The sequence below is a fragment of the Corvus cornix genome, chromosome 4 (assembly GCF_000738735.6).
Source record: "Corvus cornix cornix isolate S_Up_H32 chromosome 4, ASM73873v5, whole genome shotgun sequence".
Classification (NCBI taxonomy): Eukaryota; Metazoa; Chordata; class Aves; order Passeriformes; family Corvidae; genus Corvus; species Corvus cornix.
The window spans coordinates 34,700,374-34,725,451 of record NC_046334.1 but is presented as its reverse complement, the minus strand read 5'-3'; the positions used below and the strand labels follow the sequence as shown (position 1 = coordinate 34,725,451).

The 25,078-nt window shown below is 36.2% G+C and overlaps 1 protein-coding gene across 5 annotated transcripts in view; it reads right to left on the bottom strand.

Annotated features, from left to right (window-relative positions):
- The window catches only part of PALLD (palladin, cytoskeletal associated protein), a 192,849-nt gene that overhangs the window by 83,934 nt on the left and 83,837 nt on the right, over positions 1–25,078 (bottom strand). For 4 of the 5 annotated variants that reach the window (XM_010401411.4, XM_010401414.4, XM_010401413.4 and 1 more), the window contains one exon: positions 24,298–24,610. In XM_010401411.4, coding sequence (XP_010399713.1) covers positions 24,298–24,610 — 313 coding nt within the window. The remainder of the gene's footprint in view (positions 1–24,297; positions 24,611–25,078) is intronic. The other variant, XM_010401415.4, reaches the window with a different exon arrangement.

Sequence of the window (25,078 nt, the reverse complement as noted above, 5' to 3'; positions counted from 1 at the left end):
AACATACATGCTTGCTATTCTATCCACCAGCATCACCAGCTCTGTCCCTCTGAAGTCCCACTGAAAGGTCTGGCAATGCCAGCTGCATAAGGCAACCACAGATTCCACCTACAAAGAGTCACTATTGAGGGTCTGGTGTCTAAAATTCATCTTTACTGGATACGGTAGTGAATGAAAACATCCAATTGTGTCTGAAAGCGTTCATCTCAACTCCAAAAAATATTACTCAGTCATGTAACTAAATACATTTGTGTGCAGTGGCCTTAAATCTAAACCACACTTACTTCAGCTTCAGCTCACTAGACCAAGAGATCTGTAGGGCAGTCTGTCTGGCTAAACTTCCATGAAACAGGTTATGTCTCACTGCAAGGGAAGGGGGGAAGGGAAGCTATCTTGAAAGGATTTCAAGAACTTCTCTAAGCCTTTGCAGCTACTTGGCAACTAACCCTTCAGGATACACTAAGACTAAACTGTGAGGCTGGGCCAGTTCGTGAGGGTAATTCTGACCACAAATAAATTTCAGGAATATGGCTTCATACTTGGTCCAGAACACAGACTGATGTGATATCGGTCCTGATATTCTGCAGGACACTGTCAAACAGTTGTCTTGTTAGATCCTTCCTTTGGGAGGTTCAACTCTTGACTTTGATTTGTCTGTCTGATGAAAGCTAAAGCTCTCCTCTCCTCCCATCTTGTGGTTGAGGTACATAATTCCAAAATGTTTGTTGGTTTGGGGTTTTTTTGAACAATAAAAAGGAACTGAAGAAGATTTAGTAATTACTATATATGGCTGAAAATGGACCTGGATTAATAATTTTCCATGATCCCTAGGATAGAGAACAAGTTTGGGTAAAAAGTAAAAGGGAAGTACATGAAAATAAATCCAATGTTACACAGGTTATGTTAGTTAGACTGCTGTGGCCCAGAAAATGAACAGCCAACACATAGAGAAGAAAACCCTCATGACATGTTATGGTTACGACTGCCATTTGTAATAAAAATCTACAGTTTCTGCGTAAAGTGTTAAAAAATCAAAATGTGGAGGTCATTAGAAATTGTGTTATTCCCTAGTTCCCTATTCACTGAATTCCACCAATCAGTATTTTGGCATTGTTCCTCATTAAAAACTTCTACCAACTTTTATAATCTACTAGATAGTGCGTAAAAGTGAATGACTATGATTCTATTACTGCTTTTACTGAAAAGATATTGGTCAAATTCTCCCCAAGATTTTCAAACTCCTGCCAATATATTTTGATAGCCATAGAAAGCAAACAGCCTTGCTTTAAATCTTTAAGCATCGAAGATATAAGAAGACATCCACAATTAACCAAGATAGGCACCAGCTTCCCTTTGAATGCGTAAGTCAGATTAAAAAGAAAGTAAAAATAAATAAGTAAAAACAGTGGAACTGTAGGAATACAGGAATAGGAAATACATTTTTCACATAATAGACCTTTAAGTGAACAGGGTATATTCCTAAATCCTCAGTATACTCTTGAAAGAGCATACAGTCTGAAATTTTCCTCATTATGGAAAATGTGGTGACATATTCATTATTTTCAGCAATATTTTTGGCTTTTGACATGAAGGAGATGTATAAACTATGCTAAAGTTGTCTGTATTGGTATTTTGGTTTTCAATTCAGAGTTCTAGTAGTGGGAGCTATAAGCAACCTAGCCTAGAAATTAGCAAATGACCAATAGCATTGATTTGCAAGGACATAAAAAGTAGAAGAAAACCAAGAAAATCAGTCCTCTTCGATGGTAAAATCAAATTTGAGAAGAGTGAATGGAGCACCCTGAGTCTTTCCACAAGATAAAATCATAACATGGATTGATGGGGCACCTGGACATTGAAGTGCTCACGGGCTCTGCAGACCAATAATCAAAACAAGCACTGTAAGAGCTTGCCTCCTTACAAACATCATCAATGATGTGTGACCAGGCTCCTAATACAGCTTTCTTTGTGTGCACTGAGCAGTGTGAACAACCCATACGCCTTTGCAAGCAACCTCTTACACAGTGACTGGTAAGCATTTGCTTTATGTCAAATGCTGGAACAGTTTTTCCTGTCACAAGGGAAGAGAATTCCAGCAGTTTGTCAGTAGCTGTAATTGCTCTGTGTGCTTGCTAGATAGACCCGTACTCTGTGAAGCACCACAGTTAATATCAGAACTAACCTGATTTTGAGGCCACAAGCTCACACCTTTAACAAACCAGTAAGTTCTTTCATGGGAAATTAGCTATTAAAATTTTAAACTTAGTAAGTGAGTGGTTATTTTAAGAACTTTTAATTCTGGAAGCATTTGAATTTGTTGCTGAAGTCCTAGCAATCAGATTAAGTCTGAAGTGCTTCATGTGTGGTCACGAGTGAAAATAAAGAAGTATAATAGCATGACAATCAAGAAACTACAAGCAAGTAAGGGCTTCCTGAAATACCTCCCTTAGAGAGCTTAAACTAGGAGACAGGGAGTTATAGTATGCTTCACTGTAAACTAGAGCTTGGAATTATCTAAAGGAAAGATGAACTAACAACTCACACTTTGTGAAAATCAGTGGGAAGAAGCGCCTTTACAGACTCTTTCTAGTTTACAGTAAGTGGCTACAATCTTCCTTAGGATGCTTTTTTCCCCTAATATAATTTTTAAAAGTTCCATTCAGATTCTTCTCTAAAAGGCAATGCATGAGTGTTTCTCATTCTGTTTCCAAGCAGACTGATAAATATATGCAAACAAATACATGCCCACAGGGAGAAGAGTCTGGTTCAGCACGTTAGTATAATTCATTCTGAAATGCTCAATTGTTCTGTCTGGAGCACCCAGTGTTTTTTTAATCTGCCCAGGAAAGTCCTTTTTTTACATTGCCTCTTCAGCAAAAGAAAGCCATTGTGGAAGCATATTTAGAGTTATACTTTTTTTGCTTTGTGTAAATAGTTTTAGAGTCATATCTTTAAAATGAGAAAAGCCAACTGCAGTATGCAGTTCGTATCAATGCACATGGGTCCATGCTGCAGCCACCCACAAATATCCAAACACAGATACCCTACAACCATTTTTATGGATATTTAGACTAAGTGCTACTATAAACTCTACATGCAATTGTACGTTTAATTTTTTTAGTATTTGTTGCCTTCTTTTATTTTTTCCCAAAAGCAGAGCTATGAACAGAAAAACACAGACACAGATCCATTTTCAACACTGGCCTCAAAAGCTCAAAATATTGCATACTGCTGTCTGACATTAAAGGCAAAAAATCCTTTGGTGATGGAATTTTGACAGCTAACTAAAAAAAGCTCCAAACATTTTTGCACATGAACCAGGCTTTAGATAAGAAGCTGGCATGACTGTGTCTTAATTTATCTGTTCTAGTTTACTTTTCTCTAATTCTGAGAGAAACACTCAACTGCAAATACCAGTTGTAGAAAAAGAACTGTAACCATAAACCACAAATTATCTACTTGTCAGGAAATAAAATTTGCTGTATTTTCTGACTACTTTAACTATTTTCCTCAGTTTGGACTGTTTGATGCAATTTTTGCTTTATAGTCTGATGCCTTACATAATTCTGCAAAGTGTCTCTATGGCTCTAAAATCATCATAATTCTATATGAAGAATATAGAATATATCTTTTTCATAGAAGATAAATGTTTTCATCACATTGTAAAGAGGTTTCAGTGTCTCAGACACACACAGTTGGTCTTGACACAATTTGATGGAGACCAACGTGTAGCTGGGGACAAAGAAGGGAAATGTTCAGTGGAACAGGAACATTTTCCATCAGTAACTTCAGGAATTTGAGTTTTCTCCTCTAATTTAGTCACTTCATCATCCCTCTAGGCATCATTGCTACAGTTTCCCACCTCTCTGCTAATACAATTGCTTGTGCAGCTTGACTGCCGTGTAACATAAACAACATTTCTAATAAATGATTATGATTTATTTCTGTCACCTCAGAGACACACAGTTTATTATTCTTCTCTCTCAAATCAATTACTAGTTGACCTATGAAGCAAAATTCACAGTTGCATTGCATAAATTTGGAAAAAAATAACTGTTAGCAAGAGTACAAGATGCAAGATTCCCAGCAGCACTATCACAATACAACAGAAGGAAAGATAAGCTTACCCTGAAGAGGACCTGCATTTGGTAATTTCCACAGTTAGGGTGCTTGTCTGGCCTTGAGTAAACAGCAGAAAAATTGAAGGAATTTGGGGAGAGACTACTGTGTTTGAAGAGACAAGAATTGAGGGGTGGGAGACAGGACCGGGGGTGGGCAGGAAAAGGAAAAAGGACAACAAAATAGGTAGAAAGGAACAGTGCTCTACACTGGTCTGTCCCTATGGAAGTTTTGACAACTCTCCAAATGAGCAAGCATTCCCTCATACTTTTCTGAAGCCTAGGGAGAAACTCACTAACAGAGTATAAATCAGTTGCAGGTGTTTCTTCGGAGTCTGATTTTCTAGGATACTTCTTACCACAGCTTTATCTTTGCAGTTACCAAACCTCAAGGGACTGTAAATCCTCAATGAGAAACAAAAAACCAACAACATAAGGAGCAGATGAACTCATGGATAAAAATCCTGGGCCAGAAATCCTTATTGTTAAATTAAAACCCATATATACTGCACTGTCATGAAACAAAAAAATAAAAACAACAGAACATAAAAACCCAAGAGCAACAATAACATTTCTTCCAGTAGAATTACTGAGCAGGAGAGCGTCATTACTGGAATGGCAGGAGTTCTGAAGTCACAGCTTCACACTGAGATGTTTAAAGGTGTCATTGTCATTCAGGACCCACTGCCCACTACTTCCACCCTAGTGCCAGGACAAGCATTTATGTAGGCATCTGCTACGTTTACTGCTTTTCACATGGGATGGCATCCTGGGCTATTCTTTGTGTGATCCAAGCAAAGAAGATCCATAGAACTAGCATGGCAGTCGGAAAGACAGAACAGGGTGACCACAGCTTTGACTTATGCTTGTTGAAAGTGCATACATGAGACTATAGCCTAAACTAATCCTCTCACATCTTTCTGTACTGGCATGTTGAAAGTAGGCCAAAGCAGAAGAGGCCTCCTGGAATGTGTATCACTACTATTACCCCTTATTGAGAATCCATAAAAAACAACTATGAAAGAAAAAGCAATATAAGGTACAGAAGACTGGAAATGTTTCAGACTCCCATCCATTTAAGAAAACTATGTTTGCTACAGCTAGTTTAAAACACCTCCTTCACATGCTACGACCATGACTTGCTCTGAAATGATTCTCAGCATTAAAAGTTCTATGAAAGATCAAAGCTGTACAGTGCACAGTAAAAACATTCTTCAAACAGAATATTTTTCTAAGGTTTCCATGGAGTATTTGTGGGTCATTTGGTTGTTACAACCACCCACAAAAAACAGTAACCTAAAGTGTGTAATTAATTAGTCTAGAAACAAGTGCTGTCTTTCCTCCTTCCCAGAGCATGTTTGCAGTGATTTGGCTACCTGCCTTGTTTTGGCAGGCTGTCTCTCACGGAGCTGAACAAACCAGTTCTAAAGAGTCAGCTTTACTCTACCTGAAACATCTTCAGGCATTATGGCAAAACAAGAGCGTATCTAATGTAGTTCACATTTAGATCTATAGATTTTTTGTTTCATTTAAGAATAGCTACATATAAAAACAACCTTGCAACTATGTACTGCCAAGAAACTCAACATATGATGGTAGGTTCACTGCAAAAATTGTAAAGGCACTATCACAGTTCTACATTTTCTGTGCTTGTTAAGCAGCCTTATTTTGTCATAAATAATGCTTATCTACATATATAAGTTGCCTTACATACGAAGTTGTCTCCAGCTCCAGCTAGCTTAGATAAGACACCTAAAACCTGACTTCTAACAATTGTCTGATCTCTGTGGGAAGACCGACCTCTAAACGACCATGTGAAAAGAGCCTCACTAGTGAGGCTCATATTCAAGACATACTGAAGATAAACAAATGACAATGCTTAATTGACCAAGTGAATTGTGAAAATCTCATGCAAAATGTCAAAAAAAGTGTCAGGCTTCTGAGTGATGCTCAAGTTTCCTCCTGTATAAAGGATGAAACTAACCCATGCAATTAATCTAGCAACAGAAAGTTTTTCAATCTGGAAACAGTGTTTTCCTGTACTGGAGCAAAGGAGGAAAAATATAGCCATTTTTGATAGTTTAATGGAACAAGGCTGGCTGGGCCTTAGCTTAGTAGGTCTTCTGATCTATCAGCTATATAGGCAAATTGGTACCATGTCTACCCCATTGGAGAGATAGTGGGTTCTTCAAATTTGCTCCTGAAGGACTGTGATGTAGAGAAGGTAGTTGTAGACACAGTTCTTGGCCATCAAAGCCAAGAGAGAAAGGTCCAATCTTAGTAAGTTTGAATCTGTGAAGAATTAGAAGCACACAACATCCTAATACTCTTGGAGCAGCAATATGCTATATCTATGCCATCAACAAACATGGAACTAGCTTGAGGGATGCATATTCAGCACAACTGTCAAAAAAGGAAAAAACAAGAGCAACAGCCAAAAAACCCTTAACAAACCAAGATGACCGCAAAAGTCAAATTTTCCAGGTAAATACCATAAAATCAGAAGTGAAATCACATTTAGCAGACCTCATGGCTAGTGCAATGGCTATCATACACAATTTCTAAATTGGTGAGATTGAGGTTTCCTCTTGAGTGGAAAATATTTTTAAGTAAAGGAATATTTAAAAAGGATTATCATAGAAACCCATACACATACACACACAAGTACACTATTACCCAAGATCATAACCACAGACCTAATCAATTACAATTTAGGTAATTTTTGTTCATAGAAGGAAGGATCTGATAACCCTATTATTTCCACGTTCTACAAGATATGTGTAACATCATTGCTCTGAGGACTGGTAAGGAGTATAGCTGGATGCTACTCTAAGCAGCACAAGACTAAAGCCTCTTTTGGGAACTTAGAACTTACAGAAACTTACAACAGTTTGCAAACCGTTCAGAAGAGATGAAATGATTAGTATCTGAAAAACCCATTCTCCTTACTTCCATGTTAATATACATAGCTCATTTCAAAGGGTTTTGTAGAAGTCTATAACTTTCAAAAAAAAAAAAAATTACTGGTATCAAACAAGAACAAAATCCATCTGAATTTCTGACTAAAATAAGCTACAATATTACTGGGTTTTTAAATCTCTTTCCAAGAATCTCCATACACATAGGGTATTAAGTAGATACTCCAGTGAAGTCAAAGAAAATCAGAGTCAAGTCATTACAAATTAAAATGGAGGTCTGAAAGTTTATGGTTTTGATACTTTTAAAGTTTGACACTGATTACTAAAACAAGATTTACAAAAATACCTTTGTCTTCTCAAAATTGTTTGGGCATTTATGTTTTATGTTTATAATACTACTTTCTCATTTTAGAGAGAATATTGCTCTCTCATTCACTTTTTCTGAAGTTTAAGTGAATAACCTTCCTTCTAACAACAAATTAAAGCTGTAAAATACTTGGGCTGACAATCAACTGCTTTCTGACAGCTTATGAGAAATCTGTTGACCATATCTAGAAATAGGTTCTAATTTATGGAGCATACTAGGTGGTATAAAGCAATAACTAGAACTGGTTACAATGTTTAAAAGTATATGGATTCCCATACAAATAAGAGCAAATGGGTACAGAGAATTCACAGAATTTGTGTTTATTTTCAACAAGGTCAACAACCAACCACCAGCATCCAAAGATGATAGACTTACTGTCTGAAATCTGGACTCCTGAAAATGTTACTCTGTCCTTAAATAACGCTGTACTGCATTTTCTGTTGGCAAAAAGTTGATATAGTTTCCCAATGTTTTTGCAGAAACATTCCAAGGATAAGTAACATGAAATATACAAGTGGTATGCAACAAATTGAGTATAAACAGCTATTTCCTATCCTTAATATTTCCTTTAATAAGTTACATTTATGTTGTCCAAATCCCCAGTCATTGATGTCACAATGTTTTCACTAAAATCATACCCATACTTACCTGTTATTACATATCAACCTCTATCTGAAAGCTTTACAGAGTGTCATAATCCATAGCACTGTCTCTAGAGGTTTCAGTCCAAATATTGCCTCATCAGGCTTGGCAAACCAGTGCTTGCTCTTTCACTGTTCGAGTATAAAATGGGATTTAGATGTGGCTTCAGCAGGAGTTCTTACCATGTGCATACCCTTATAGAAGAATTAGATTTAATCTTTCAAAGCTGTTCTTTCTGTCCTGATTTTTGTTTGTCATAAAAGACACACTATACTGAGATTTATTACAGAGAGGTAAATATTTTCTAAGTTTTTACTTTTATGCTGTTACTGACACCATTATTAATTGTATGGTTGTAGCAAAAGATATAAAGGAACACATTTACATACCTCACATTTTACCAGAAAATGTGGCTTTTCTTCAGCTGTAAAATCTTACTAATTGCTGAATGATTATTTTCAATATTTTTTCAGAAAAACTAAAGCATGTTTTGTGAAATTACCATTTGTTCTAGTGACTTGAAAGTTTGCTACTTACTCTGAATTGTCCTTATCTCATTTTGGAAACAATGCCATCATTTATTTAATGGCTTAAATAGATGTCTATTGTTAGAAGCACCATTTCAGTGAGCTACAATCTCTTTCTTTCTCTCAACTTATGTAACATTATATTTTTCTTAAATAAGGGTTAACCTTGCCTTTAGTAAGGCTGGTTCTCTGGAAGAAATCAGAGAGGCTTGTTTAGAAAAGGATTTGACATGCATGCTCTGTCCTGGTCAGAACTGGCAAAACAAACCTCATGTAAAAAGCCAGCTACATCAAAGCCTTGGAGGCTCATCCACTTGTACATTTAGTTTACTCTAAAACCAAAACCAAATCAAACCTCTCTTCTTTGTCCTTTGGCTACTTTTGATGAACTATACTTTATGTCCCATAGCATGTCTTGCAGACTGTTCAGTTAGTTACCAAGCAAAACACCTATGTGTCTGTATTTTCTCTAAGTTCCCGTGCTCATATTCAAAAGTTTAAATCCAAAATTTCAAACATTCTGAGTTTCAGTTTGACAAATTTATGGAAAGCAGTTAGATCCCCTAAACGAAGATGACTGAATTCTATCTTTCACAATTTTGTGTCAGTAACTTTCTAGTAATAACTCACTTCTCATTCTGGCACTAGAACAACACACAGCAAGGCTATTTTAGAGACTCCTCCAATGTCTTCTTTTTAATACTTACAGAGAATTGGGAGGTATGTTTAAAATACCTCTTTACCAATCAGCACAGAGGATTACCCTGTTTTGGGTAACTTCTATCCCTGACTCAGGTTAAACTGAAATGCTTTCCTGAAATTCACATTTTATTTTTTTTCTCATGAAATCATCCCGTCATTTGTATGCTGATAACTTGTTAGAAATTCATGTGTATCAAGGATAAAACAATTGTCCTATAATGGTCCTACATTTCTTCACAACAGCCTTCTCTCCACAGAGAGAAGCAGAGAGTCTTAAATGAGGTGTTAATAGCCCCACTATAAGAGGATTCTGATAAAAAATGGAATCCACTGACAGACACTGCCTACAACAATGTGATGGTAAACATGGAAATTTGAACAAAAAATTGCCTGTTTATAAATGCCATGGGAGATGGATATGCAATATTCTGAGTGAAAGTAGAGTCTGGACTATTCATTGTTTTACAGTTTTTTTCCTTACCAAAACACAGAATCATTAGAATTGAAATAATCACCTTAGCCATGAGAATACCATGGAATGACTTAAGTAAGTGATGATAATTCAGCAGCATCTCTAATAACCTGTTTTATCTGTTTCAACACTTACCAAGAAGAGAGGGTTTTTTTCTCTCCAATTTTCCTCAATCTCAGAATATTGTGAGAATAGCATTTAGCACTTCATGATGTGATAAAATTATAAAGCATGTTTGGGGAACATAAAATTCAAAAACTCTTATCTGTAACCTTCTGCAATAAAAAAAACATTACTGCAACTACAGTAATTTTTATGAAGCCTATGAGGTAGTGACAGAAAAACTCAAATTCTCTTGTGCCTCTTGTCTTTCTACTGCAAGGGACAGGGATCCACATAGGAAAAATAAACTGGACAGAGCAAAAGTACACCCATCAACGTCAGAACTGCAGAGTCCTGCCTCAGGGACCCTCACATCTGTACCATGCTGACTTTAAGTTAACAATTCTGTGTCTCTCATTTACACAAACACAAAGAAGGGAAAAAAAAGAACATAATATTTACCTATACTACAGCAAATGTCAGGTTGGCTGTTTGTAATTCTGGACATTCATAAAGTGTTTTTCTGCCCTACCACCCCAAGTATTTTGTTTTGAGTCAGGGGTTCTGTATGCAGGACATACAGTCCTCTGTTGTGGCATGCCATGAAATTCTTCTGTGACTTTATTAAAGCAAGGAGAAGGCTCATCACATAATCCCAGTGGCTATGGATGCTGAAAGGATGATTATGCACACTGAGTATTTTACACATATTTCTAGGGTGTTTGCTGATAACCAGCATCATGTTATGTGTTTTAGTGGAAGCTGAAGGCACACAGCTCTGCCTTCAGGGGCTGACTTGGCAACTTTGCTCAGACAAGAATTTACTAGATAAAGTCTGGAAATACCACTAAAGTACATTTTAGACTGTGTTGAGAGGTAAGTAAACATGATTAGTAAGGGGACCAAATGGAATGAATGTGAATTTCTGTTTCTGACAGTAAACACTGCTTATCTTACATTACTTTAGGGAGGAAGAGTTAATTCCCAGTGAGCATTATAAAAGTAAACAAAAGTTGAAGTGTATCCAAAACTCAAAATTCTAAGCAATTTCAGCAACTGAATAACATCTAAGCCAATATGACAACTATTTCCCTAAGTATTTAAAATACTACAGATATTAATAAAAAAAAAAAAGACAAAACGAAGCACCTGAGAGGACTTCTCACTTCTGTATAATCTCCAATGACAATTTTATCCTGTGAACAGTTATGAAAATGTATGAATTTTAAAGATGTAATTAATATGCATGTTGGAGCAATTAGCTGTCAGAAAATAAAATCAGACATTTACAGTGATGTCTCCCATTTTATATATTTTGAGTATTTAATTATAAAATAAAAAGCATTTTTTTCAAAAGTGCCACAACAGAAAATGTTACTAGTGAATTCTGAAAGCTGGAAAACAAAGATGCCTCCATCCTTTAGGTAAAATGAGAAGCAAACTGCTGCAATAAAGCTGTTGTCAATTGGGACTGCTTGAGCTTTCTCTCTGTGAGTATTAACAGGTCATTTTCTCAAAGGAAAGGTGCTATCTAGCAGACATCAAACTTCCCCTAAACTACAACAGCAGCAATCCATTCCATTATGCTTTACCTTTTGGAATGTGCTGTTGATGCTTCAATTTATTCACCTGTCAGGGAGAATACACTGCTACTGAACCACAAAATTGCATACCTATTGCTGTTCTTGAAACCTGAAAAGATTCTGCAGAGATAAAAGAATTGCTTACACAATTCCTAATACAGAAGCTGAACTAGCAAGAGGTGGAATTCAAGTACTCTGAATGCAGGCTCTCATTAGGACTCTACAGGCTTTAAGCTTAGTTAAGCTTACTTACCTCATTCTCTTCCAAATGAAAAAAAATAAGAAAATTGCACTGTACTTGCCAGCACAAATAAAAAACAAATAAATCCTTAGTTTAAGAAATCAGTTACAGGTGGAAATTGAAAAGGAAATAGGTACAGATAGGAAAGGTGAAAAAATGCCAAAGGATTTGCACAATGCATTTACTGGCAAGGTACTTCATGAAAGTCCGGGAGATAAACTTAGATAAACTGCCATAAGATCAGTAACTGTTAATGTTTGGCATGTATACTGCACACACACAACACTACAGAAGAGCATTTACTTCCAGGTTCTATGTCAGTCTCTAACACCAACAGAATAAGCAGAAAAGTATATAATAATAATGTATTCTTCTGCAATCAGTGAGAAATGTAAAACATTATCCCACAGAGCACTTGCAGGTTCAGTTATGTTTCTAATATTTTTCTACTTTATTTAGATATACTTGAAACTAAAACCAAGGTCTGGCACGTTAAACTCACATCTGCCACATTCACAAATTATCATTAGCTTATAATTTGCATGGCAGGCTCTTGGGTATAACAGCTAGTTTATCAATAGTTTATCTTGCCTAGTAATTGATGAAATAGGAACTGCAGGTATACTTTTGTGCGTGTACACTGAGATCAATCCATTTCTGCATGCAGTGGAGAGGGAGTTCTGCTTTTACCAAAATCTTAATCACTGTATGTCAGTTCCAAGAAGGCAGTAGAGTTTGTAGGTGCTATATGATGTTTTTTATAGTAGGAAGCTGTAACAGATTATAAACAATTCCACAGCTGCACGTACAGATTTTTTTTCAGATAGTCAACACATCAACGATTTCACAGGCATATATTAAACATGTATTATTAAGACATAAGGAAATTACAAGCATTTGCACAAACTGAGAACATCAGAACAACAGATCAGACTGTAAATTGGAAGAACACTATAGGTGAGATTAACAGAGAAACATAATGGATTTTTCACTCAAATAGGTAAGAAAATTACTTAATTATTCAAACTCTAAGCACATACTGTTAACACAGTCATTTCTAGAAAACTGAATACAGGGCCTTGTAATGTCAGTACTATTAAAGCAGACCACTAAAAACATTTAATATTACAAAGAAGAACTTACCAGTTCTCTAGAATCATTTTCCATAGTGTCTTTAATGAATCCTCTTTAATCACAATTTTCACATTAAAAATTTAGGCTTGTACCCTGCCTCTCTCATCCACTGAAAACTTAAGCAATTTGAGCTGCATTTTACACATCTGTCAGGACCATTCAAGTATTTAATTCCTCCAAGAAGGGAAATGAGTGCAACAACTCAACAAAACTCACAGAAAAGGAATTTCTACAGTAACTCTCACAGTATTGTATTTGAAATGGAAAATATGAGTTTTTCCTCTGACTCTGCTAAGAACCCTCTGAGGCCTCAAAAAGACATGATAGTGCAATAAATGCTGAACAGTTTATCCTGAATTGGTGAAGTTTATGCTAACAGTGGTTCATCTGTCTGAATTGTGAAGACTTTTAATTGTGAAGACTTTCCATCAGAATGAAATAAGAGAGAGGGGGAGAGAGAGAGAGAGGGGTGAGAATGAGAGAATGCATGACCAACAGCAAGTGAGGGAAAGGAAATGAGGGAAAAGCTACTTCAAGCTCTAGTTACTTTAACTTTGTTTTTTCTATTACAATTATTTTAACAAAAGCTTTTGGAAAAGAGAAATTTTAGCAAAGTCTTTCCTTTAATTGCACTTTTCAAATCCAAGGAAGAGAAATTTTTCCTCTGAATTGTTACTAGTATCTCCCATTTCCATTTTTCACTGCAGAAATATATCGACAACTGCAACAGGATTTGAGTAAGCTACTACCTCTTGTAATAAATTGACTTCAATGAAATGAATAACAGCGAGAAAATAGAAAATATTTGTAAATTTTCAGTACCATAACACTGAAAATAGTAAGACTTTCAATCATTGTGAACATCACCAAACAATTTTAACTGATTAAGCTTTTTCACTCAGTCTAAAATGTTTCCGTTTTTTCTAAATATAGTTTCGATCCTTCTATTATTTTATGGATTTGGAAAATTCTGTCATACAGCAGTAAAACACATGTAACAGAAAATGTTAAATAGGCTTTAATGTCATTCTATCCATTTTCCTAAATAGATTTTTCAGCTACCACCATCATTCTCTGGATGTCAAATCAGCTTATCATGGACTCATATTTATCAGCTCTATAAAACAGACAAAAATACAGACACCGTCCCAGAGAGAACTGGGGATTAAAAGTCAACAAATCAAAGGTTATTTTAATTGTACTTTCCGTTTGCAAACATGTTTTTCTCATCTGACTTCTTTTATTTTCCTTATTGCATTTCATTTTATTTCCTAGGTTGTAAAATTATAGACAATCATCAGACTTCTGAGGAATCCTGACAGTTAGTTAAAACCCCCAATAAATTTACTTAAAATTATTTTCTGACATACAATTGCAGCTGCCAGTTGTTTTAACAGAAAACTCACCTTGTCCAAAACGCATCATTTAATTAAATTCACATACCACTTAGTTATCTAACGGCAATAAAAAAAAAAAAAAAGCTCAGGTATTGTAAAATAATTGAACTGAACAATGCCACATCTATTACTTACAGGATTTACCACAGAGAGGTGAGAAGGTGAGACAGGGGGTGGCAAGAAAAATCTTGATTGACAAACTCTTGCATTTCAGTAAAACATGAAAAAACACAGTCTACATATGTTTCTTAAAAAGTTTACAGGAACAGAAAGAAGACACAAGTAGAAACACTACAGTGGTCAAAACTGTTAGGGGGAGGGAGAAGGAAAGGGAGAAGGAGGGAAAAATGAAAATTGGCAACTGCGTCTTTCAAATACATGTAGGAGGACATGAAAAATGTTTTCAAGGATAAGTCTATAAAATACAGATGAATTCCAGAATCCGGAAATAAGGGAAAAAAATTTCAAAGAACATGCAAGAAACTAATACTTTGCCAGTGTAATTTTATGTGTAGTGTGTCACATACTGGGTATACAGATAACTACACAGAATTCCACTTGTACTGAGTTGATGCTTCACATTCTTGAAAACTAAGGATATTTTATACAGTGCATATTACCAAACATCACAAAGATCTGCTTTAATAAGTCTGTGATGAGCAATAACAATTAGTCAAAAGAAACAAAAATGCAGTTCCTTTGAGAGGTTATAAGAGGGTTGCCAAGATCTCACCCTGGAAGCACAATTCTCAGCGTTTACTAGGTGTCCAATTCCATTAGCTTCATATATGCTAATTATTTTTCTTACTAAATACACTGCAGAGTTTGGCAAGGATACCTAAAGGCCTGAAACAAGGTAACAGGCAGGAATTCTAGAACATTCCAGATATCAACTAAGTTAGGTTTTCATGAGTAGTTTTTTTTTAGACAGACACTAGATATATAGTATATATTATCAAGTCTCCCAAAAGATAAGAGGGTGATTATATTTCTAGTAAATAACTGTTCTACTTGATACTAAGGCCATCCCTTCACCATCCCCTGGAGACATTTTCTATATTAGTGGTGGAACTATTGTGTGTAAATACAGCTATCCTGGCCTTTAGTTTTGGGGTCTTTTCTACCACTAATTTCAAACCAAATACCAAACTTCTCCTCTGCAGCCAAATTCTAGACCTGTGCTTCCAATCTGGTATTCCTTCTAGGATATAAACAAAGCCTCTGAAAGTGTTCAGCCCGTCTCTTACTTGGCTCTGTCAGTGTTCTAGAAAGTATCAATTTGTTTCCTTGACAGACATCTACTCAAGGAACACAGCTCCCTCCACTGGATAAGCTTTTTTCTGTTCTTACCCTCAGAAAACCTCTGAGAGAGCAGTAAGGCTCCTTAGGACAAGAATAAGGCTGACAGAGCAGGACCTGAAGCACTTGCTCAGTTCTTAGGTCTTCTCTGATATGTTTAGTTGCCTCTATTGATTCTGTTTATGAAAAAAAATAGCATATGGAAATTCTGTAGATAAGCTTCATAGCATGCACATTCAACCAGACAAAAGCAAATGCCACTGAGTTCCAACTTCTTGTTTTTGTCACCAGAAAACATTTCTTAATATGGGGAAGAAAATTTGAAGAGAGTTAATATAAGTAATTGCAACAGATAATGGCAGATATACCTGAGAACAAGGATGAAAACTTGAAACGACATACAAGAAACAGTAGTATAGTAACAATTGAAAGAAGCATGGAAGCCACCAGACAGTTGCATTGCTTTAATAAAAGAAAAATAATCTGGCATATGTCAGGCGGGAACAGAAGAATAATGAAATAAAGTACCTATATAACTGAGTTTATGATTAAACTTCATGAGCTGTCCCTGTCCAGCAAGACTCCTTACTCAAGTATGAGCTCATACTCCTCCAGAGCATTTTTTAAAGCATGGGCATTGACCAACTGCAGGTAGATGGGTAGGACTAATTGCAGGTGGGTTCTACGATAAGGTAGGTTCCAAGAACAATTTTATTAAAGAGTAGGCACTGTGAGTTTGAGGGTAGCCAGCACCTGAACTTCTGTTAAACAAGTTTAGCTTGTACTTAGATATTTTAGCTACTTTTTTTGGCTAGATATTAAAAAGCATGCAGTAAATTAACTATTCAGAAGTTATCCTTGTTAAATACATCCTCAAATTATCTTTTCTTTTTTATTTCTTGAAGGAAAGAATAATAAAACAATTACTAATCAGTCCTCATATTGTTGCAGATTTCAAGCCAGTCATGTAGCTATGAAATCCCATTCAAACATAGTAACTGTTTAACCCAACTACCATTCACGTAATTATGCTTGTCTATCATAGAGAACTGTAGTGTCCATAATACTCTGAGGTTCATATTATCAAAAGGAACTTTATATTTATCTCTTCAGACTCTACCAAACACATTTTCCAAAAAAATGAGGATTTGCAGAACAAGCTTTGTCCAGTACCTCTCTCTGTCTCATAAACTGCTATTGGTTGATCTTTTATTTCAATTTGTTGACTAATTTTTTATTCAGCAAAGAACATGATAAGAAGTACTGTCAAAACCTGTACAAAAGGGACAAGCAGATTTGCTAAAATAAATATTGTATTTTTCAACACTAATCTATTTCCATGTCATATCTCAGTTAAGTAAGGATTTCCAGTCTCTCATTTCGGATTAGAATACTAATTGCTTTATGCAGAAGTTTTTTTTTTTAATTTCTCAACAGACCGGGGTGCCAAAGGAAGTGACAGTGCAATCTTCTGTTGTATTATTTAAAAACTCTTAGCCTGAATCAGATGGGACCTTTCTCTAGAAAGTCACTGAGAAGGCAAAAAAGACAGGTATATATACTACTATTGAGACTTTAAAATTTAGTTTTCCTCTTTCCTGCAAACCAAACACAAAATTATGAACACCATCTGTTTCAGTTTTTCAGCTTCATCTTCTACCTTCTGCAATTGATGTGAGCAGTCCTGGAAAATGGATTTAGTTGTATCAAGACAGAGTGAACAAAGGTGGTTCAAAATAAAAACTATATCCCTTCTCACCTACCTTCCTCCTCATAACCAGCATAGGATGATATATTTACAATATCAAAATTATGTGTAGATTGGATATTTATGTGGTCAGGGATGAAAGAATACCAAGGGAAATGTGGTTGCATGCCATATTCAAAGCCATGTAAATATGAAGTACATATGATGATTAAGCTGCAAGGATTACCATTTAATCAGTTTGTTTGAGAACTCTATCCTGTGATACCAAGAGAATCCTTGAATATTTCTGCAGGAACTCCCTATCCAAAATCACACTGAGAACCTCTCAGAAAATGCTGCATTTTAGAAGAACTGACCATTTGGATTTCCTTTGCTCAATAATTTCCAAGTATTAAATCCACCCAGTTATTTAGGCAAGAAGGAAAGAAACAAAAAAAAGAGAAATCAACAGAAATGTTTAAAAAATCAGAATGTTTCATTTCAATGCTCTTAGTTCATGATTACCAGAAAACTACCCATAAGCTGTTTGCAGATGGATAGTACAACATTTCCTGCTATATTTTCTGGTTCAAAGGTGCATCATAAACTGTTGGCATAGTGTTCTACTCGGTTACAGAAAAAAACAAATTGCCTTAAACACACAATCCACCCCCCATCCCCAACCTTTGCTATCCTTTTCTTAGAAAAAAGCCCACTCTTGGTACCTTGAAGAACTGGCAGTGACAGTTGGTAACAAAGGTATGAGAGAGGCAACAGAGCTATAAAGCAACACGCAGGCAGAAAACAGCAGGAGAACACTCTTGAAGGCACTAATGATTTTTACAAGTTTAAAGCATGTGTTTAACTAAAAACTTAAAATGCACAGGCTCAAGCAAGTGGCTGATCTTGTGCACTTGTAGCCCAGAAGACCAACCATATCCTAGGCAGCACCAAAAGAAGCATGACAACAGCTTGAGGAAGTTTATTCTTCCCCTGCTACTCCACTCTTGTGAGCCCCCACCTGCAGTGCTGCATCCAGCTCTGGAGTCCCCAACATAAGAAAGACGTGGACCTGTTTGAAGTCCAGAGAAGGCCACAAAGATGCTCAGAGGGATGGAGCACCTCTCCTATGAAGACAGGCTGAGAGAGCCAGGGTTGTTCAGCCTGGAGAAGAAAAGGCTCTGGGGAGACCTCAGAGCAGCCCTTCCAGTACCTCAAGGAGGCCACCAGAAAAGCTGGAGCAGATAGGACATACAGTGATAGGATAAGGAGTAATGGCTTTAAACTGAAAGAGGGTAGGTTTAGATATTAGAAAGAAATTCTTTACTGTGAGGGTGGTGAGGCACTGGAAGAGGTTGCCCAGAAAAGCTGTTGCATGCACGATCCCTTGAACCATTCAGGGCCAGGCTGGATGGAGCTTTGAACAGCCTGGTATAGTTGAAGGTGTCCCTGCCCATTGCAGGGGTTTTGGAACTAGATAAGCCTTAAGGGTCCTTCCAACTGAAACCATTCTATGATTTTATTAATTTTCCCTCATGTCCCTACTCATCCTATAAACTGGATTACTTTCAGTGGTAAAATAAAAATCTGAAAAAATACCAAAGTCCTGTGTGCATACCATGATGGTGGCACACACAGTACACGTATTTCATGACTGTTTCAAGGATATTTGACTTTTCCAGTTAAAATACTGATTAGCTTTTATGTAGGCAGGATGTACACTTAGGTCAGAAAACATCAGTGCCAAAAGGAGAAAAAACCTAAAAAATAAATGTATCACCTTTGACCTCTCTTGTTTTTCACATCTATTGTTACAAAGAGATCCAGACTTCTATTGCTGCAAATTTTAAAAGGCTTAAAGTTCACTTGTGATTACCCTTTGACACTATGTTAGCAAAGACACCACTAAAGAGGAAACTTCTCAGCAATAACTGCCACTGCTTTTGGATCATGCTATTGTTTGGTCTGAAATATGCAATGAAATGTGACTTTCAACCTATATTTCATAACACTTCCTATTTCTTCTGTCTTCCAGTGGTCTCAGAGATTTTCACAGTGATGCAAGATCACTAAGGAAGACAACTAATATCTTGTTTTAAACTTACTGTATCTACTGCATTCAGTCCACGGGTAATTATAACACTTTTATTGCAGGAGGCATTATAACACTTTTTATTCTTTTTCAGGATTTGCAACTTTTTGCGTCAGAAACGAGTCTGAGAAAATGAGGGAAAATCCCATTTCTTAGTATATTCTTCCATAAAGCCTCCTCTATTTTAATATTTTATTTGTTATTAGTAAATTATAAACCCTAGTACAAGTGCCTGTTGATCACTGAAATGGAAATGTTTCACAAAACTTTCCCTTGTTTTAACTCCTATCTTGTTTAAAAAAGTATTGATATAAAATGAGAGAAAAAAAGCATTATAAATGAACCATCCATATATTAATTGTGAAAACAGATGCAGAAAATGCTCTGGACTTGTAATTTTATCAAGGGATTAACTTTGTGGGCAGTTATCCTGCTTTACATTTTAGCAAATTTAGTTAGCATTAGTTGTTTCTACTACAGTAGAAAATATGTGTAGATCAAGGTTTTATTAAGGGAGACTTTAACAGCAAGATAAAGATCCAAAGGTCCTTATCAACCCTGAAAGAGCACAGCAGATGAAACAAAAGAAATGGATATGGCTGGACCTTTGGTCCTGAACGTAAAGTTACATGAATCATTGAACTGTTGTTGCCTATTCTCACATATTCTTTTTCTATCCAGCTCTTCTCAATATATTCTAAGCAGTTTCTTACTGCTTGCAGATATCAAATACAATTATTATGGAAGTAATTTCTTGCAGTATCTTTAAAACACAAGGCCTGTTGGGACAGAAGAACTTAGAAGTGAACTCAATATTAAGCAAAATGCTAGGAGAAAGATCAAGGTAAGAAAAATTTCAGTGACGAGTGAGTGAAAAATAGTAAAATAAACATTTCAATAAGGGGCATAAGACACATTCCAGAAATGACTGAACTAGCACCTTGGCAAAAACATCTGAGGCATTAATTAGAACACACAAGAAACCATGAAAGAAAACTCATCTGCTAAGGAATGGAGACTGAAGCAACAAATGATTCAGCTCAAGAAACAGTACATTTCTCAACCAGAATGAACAGAAGTGTTTTTAGTTGAAGATCATCTCACACAGGAGTGACCATGATTTACATCAACCAAATTAGCTCCTTATCTTTAGGAATAATTTTAATTATAATCTCACCTTTTCCTTACTGATGGTACATATACACTGCTTGATATCCCTTTAATTATGCTCATGGTCGATTTCTTCTTCATATTGTTATAAAAACAAAGACTTTTGAATACATGATTAAAAAGCCCCCAAATTTCCAGGAAAAACAGGAAAAAATATAGCCATGTGTGTAGAAGGAAATACTGAATATCAAAGCTTCATAAAAGGCAAGAAATTATATCTCACTGGTTTTCACTTTTAATAGACATTCTTTTTACAGAATTAACACATCTTTTATTTTCACTGCAAAAAAAATATTGTCAAAGAGAACTGGGTGAGATGGAATTCAGGAATTCCGACAATTCATCTTCACAGCATGTGTGGTACATGCCTATGCAGAATACTTAATGCAATGAATAAAATGTTGATCATTCTACAGGGGTAGGTATTGCTGTGCTAATTTTAAAGCTGTCAAACATGGCACTTCCTACTGGCTTGAGTTTATTTTAATGAATTAACTATAGAGAGAAGAACTACCTACAGTTGATCTCTGCATCTCCAAGGGAGAAGCCTGGAAGACAATAACTTCCTTTAAGCTTATACTCTTTGTGGTCACTGCATACGACAGACTTGGATAACACTCCAACACAAAGAGGCTAAACATAAGACATCTGCAGAGAAGCTCTCTGGTCAGGAAGCTCTGGCACCACATTGTAGTTACTCTGAGTCTATGAACTTTAAAATGATGGCTTGTTACAAAGCCAACAAACGTCACACAAGTACATCCAGTAACCATACGAACACCATCTTTCTTTCTGTTACTTTTTTAGCAGACACATGGAAAAATAATAGTAATACTAAGCCACCTGAATGGAAGTTCTTCATTTGAAACCATGGACATGTTCTACACAGTTCTACAGGACAGTGTTGTGTCTTTTTTGCAGACATTCACACTGAGGATTATCAGGGGTTTAAGGCAGAACCTTCATACATAGACTTCACACTGAAATTAATATCAACACCATTTGCCTAATTTTGAGAGATGCAAAATATCTTAAGATAACATACATTGCTGGGGATCTTCTGAAACCTCATCTGTGCACTACACCAGTATTGACCAGAAAAGTCCAAGGCACAGTAATAGCTCAACATCCTCAAATAGATCACAGCAGCAGAGACCATAATCACAAAAATCAGGGGTTTTTTTTGTCTCAGTTCAGTGGTCCTTCCACTCTACAGAAACTCATGTTGCAAACAAGACATCATGAAATATTGTGCCTTTTAACCATATTTAGCACTTACTGTCTTCAAGATTTCACTTTAGAAAAATATCTGGTATTGACTACTTCCCCAATTAATTCTATATATATTTTTCCCAGAATTCTTTTCATATCATAATATTAAACTTCTTAAAATATTCTTAGCACCAGATGGAGGCAACAACTAATGATGCCTTAAGGATTATTAAAGTGTCTGTAACCACAACCTGAATGTTTTCTAGGACTTTAAAAACACCTTTCAAGCCTGAAAACAACTACAGTAATTCACTGTAGCATGTCTGCTCTTGCATTAGATTGAATTGTGATAAATCATTATTTATATCATTATTTATAGGTGTTGGTTACAGCTGCATTGCTAAGATGTAAATGTATTTCATACTTCAAGAAGGTACTCAGTCTCTCTTTCTTGTTAAATTAAAAATAATAATAAAAAAACACAAAGCCAAAACCAGCTTATCATTCCCAAACTCTTTGCAATTACTTTCAGTGTTGGCTGAAGAAACTGTTTTCAGAGAGTTCACAAATAAACCTGTTAAGTAATTTATAATTTAAGATAAACCTGAAAACAAAAGATCCTTTAGGAAATTTAAAATCAAAGTCAGTCTTCCTGAGAAATAAACTTATTAATGATTTTCAGAAGCTTAAAGTGCTCTCCATAGTTAACAATTTAGAAGTTTAAATAACTTTTGAAAAAGGTTATAATAAGAGTGCTTGCTCTTATTCACTGCTAGTATATGCTGATTCTATCATCTAATACTCTACGGACAGATGCAATTCCACAGATGAGTTCTTTTCAAGAGAAATCATTCTCATGGTTGAGAGAACTACTTTACTACTCAGCTAATTTTAATGTCATTATTTTGTTCACTTTTACTAGAGATGCAGTTTTCCAAATGCTGAAAGCTGATTTCAAGTCTCTGCAGTCAGACATTTATTTTTCTCCTCTTGTTGGCACTCTTTCCCTTCCTTATGCTATCACTGTGCTTGGGAGCAAAATACTTGGCTGAGGAGAAGGCAAGATTTCAATTTCTGACAGCAGCACAGACTTACACTGCCTTTGGCCAAGCAAAACATGTCTCTTGACTGCAATCAGGATCAGTCTCTTGTGCTTCAAGTGTTGTTAATGGCAAAATATAGCACTCAAGTGTAATTACACCAGGGATTCCAAGGTCATCAATTTGGACATCAGCAAGTGAAGGGACTTTCACAATAGCACCCCTCTCAGATTATTGTATTTTATGTTGACTCTATGTTTAAAAACAAAACAAATTTTGCACACATAGCAGTGAACATTATACAATGAGAAGTCTTTTACACCACATTTTTTCCCTTATCTCGGGCAACCACGCTTCTGGGAAAGAAAGCTTGGGGGTGAAATTTCTCTCTGCTGGAGCCACTATCTCCTTTCTTCATGAATGGGTCTTGTAACAGATATGCTGGGTACATGACCACCTGGCTTACTCCTTATCACATAACATCTGCAAGTTGCCATTCTCAGCAACCTCCCTCCCATACATGCAACCACCACCATATATACTGCTATTTCACTTCTCTGTCTTTCTAGTTCTTCCACTCCTCCTTCCCTTCTACAGTTTCCAGGGACTGCTTAGAATGACAAAGAGCAACAGAAGGAAAAAGTGGTGAGAGTAGAAAGGGAATAATGTTGGCTTGCTGCCTCAAATGTGTTTTTGTGTGTTTAAATTCAACATGACTGCTAGCATAACAGCATTTTTATACTTTGCAAGTTTCCTGTGAAAACATGGAATAAAGCAAATGACCTTGCTGAGTTTGAAGACCATGTTTCATGCTGCTTCTTAAACACATTTTTATAATTTACAATTCCTTCTGACTATTGATGCAAATGAAATAAAGTAGCATTTTAGTTCATCACACTCCAAAAATTCTTGGGGGAGATGGAAAAGAGGAGTCTGCACAATGTTAAAATCAAACAAGTTAACAGGGAGCATAAGATTGCTTATGCATAAGTTATCACCATTAACAAAAAGTAAAAATGGTACTGTAACTTTTTTACCACTCATTTCTCTCTCCTTTCCTACAGCTTTGCTCTCCCAGATTTCTAGCTATAAGAGAGCTATTGTAATCTGGCTGAAAGCAGAACGAGATATGTGTAATACATAAACATAAGAAATAATAAAAATGCTACACACCTGAATATCCAAGACTACACAAACCCAAGTACATGCAGAATAAAAAGACCTAACCAGTGTTAAAACAGAAATTGCATCCAAAAATCTCAGGCCACTATGATCTTTAGGTAGGGGGACTAGGGTAAAAAAGGCACAGAGCAACAGCCACTACACTACTTCTCTGTTTGTGATTTTATCTTAAAACTCTCTAAAGACATTGGTATATAGAATGTACTTCCCTTTGACGTAGCACTATGTAAAGAATACGAGTGTCTCTTGTATTCAGCTCTTTGGCACATAAATCACAGCAGCAGGAAGACTGTTCAAGGGACAGGCACAGTGATTGTCCATTTGTCTAATGCTAAATCACTTCAGGCAAAAATTTGCTGTCAACAAATACCAAGTTTATAGGAAACAAAAAAACCCAAACAAAAATACTCACAGCTTTGGTTTGGCAAGCACAGGTGGTGGCTCCTTTGTGGGTGAAAGCAAGACAGCCGGAGGTGGGATGGATTTATCACCATTTGGCTTGCTGTTAATCATTCCATTCACTCCATGAAGAGGATGAATGCCATTTGCTTTTTCCTCAGGCGAATTGAGCTGTTGTTGAAGGTCTGTCACACCAGGTCTCAACTCAGTGTTGTTTGCTTGGTGGGTATCTGTATGTTTCTTAGGAGGAAGCTCAAGAGAGCTAATTTCAACTGGAGGAAGTGGTGAGAAATGATGGAAATCATCACTAGAGCATTCCAAGTTGGCTAAAAGAAATCAAAAACAATGTCTCTTCAACAAGTCATAGACAAAGTATGTGGTAAATACAAGGTGTATTTCAGTTTTTTAAACGTGAAATATCTTTGGTTTTGTGAAGATATTTCTCTAGTCCTCCTACTGATACTTTATGCTGAATTAGATACATGGATGGCTATTAATTTTCTTAGTTTGCCCCATGCAAAAGGCACAACTAGAAACTTTATTGATCTCTCTATATCTATTTCAGGAATCAAGGCACTAATGGAGATTGGCAAGTATGGACAACAGCTAAAACACTACTTCCTGGGGTTTCAGGATCATTTAGGAGCAAATAATTTAAAAATGCTGAAGTATGCATGTATACATGGCAAGTTTCCAATGGCAGCTGGGTTAGTGCATCCCACAACAATATATATGGAAACATATCACAAAACTAAACATACCATGTCACAGTGTTCTATTTCACAAAAGGCCAC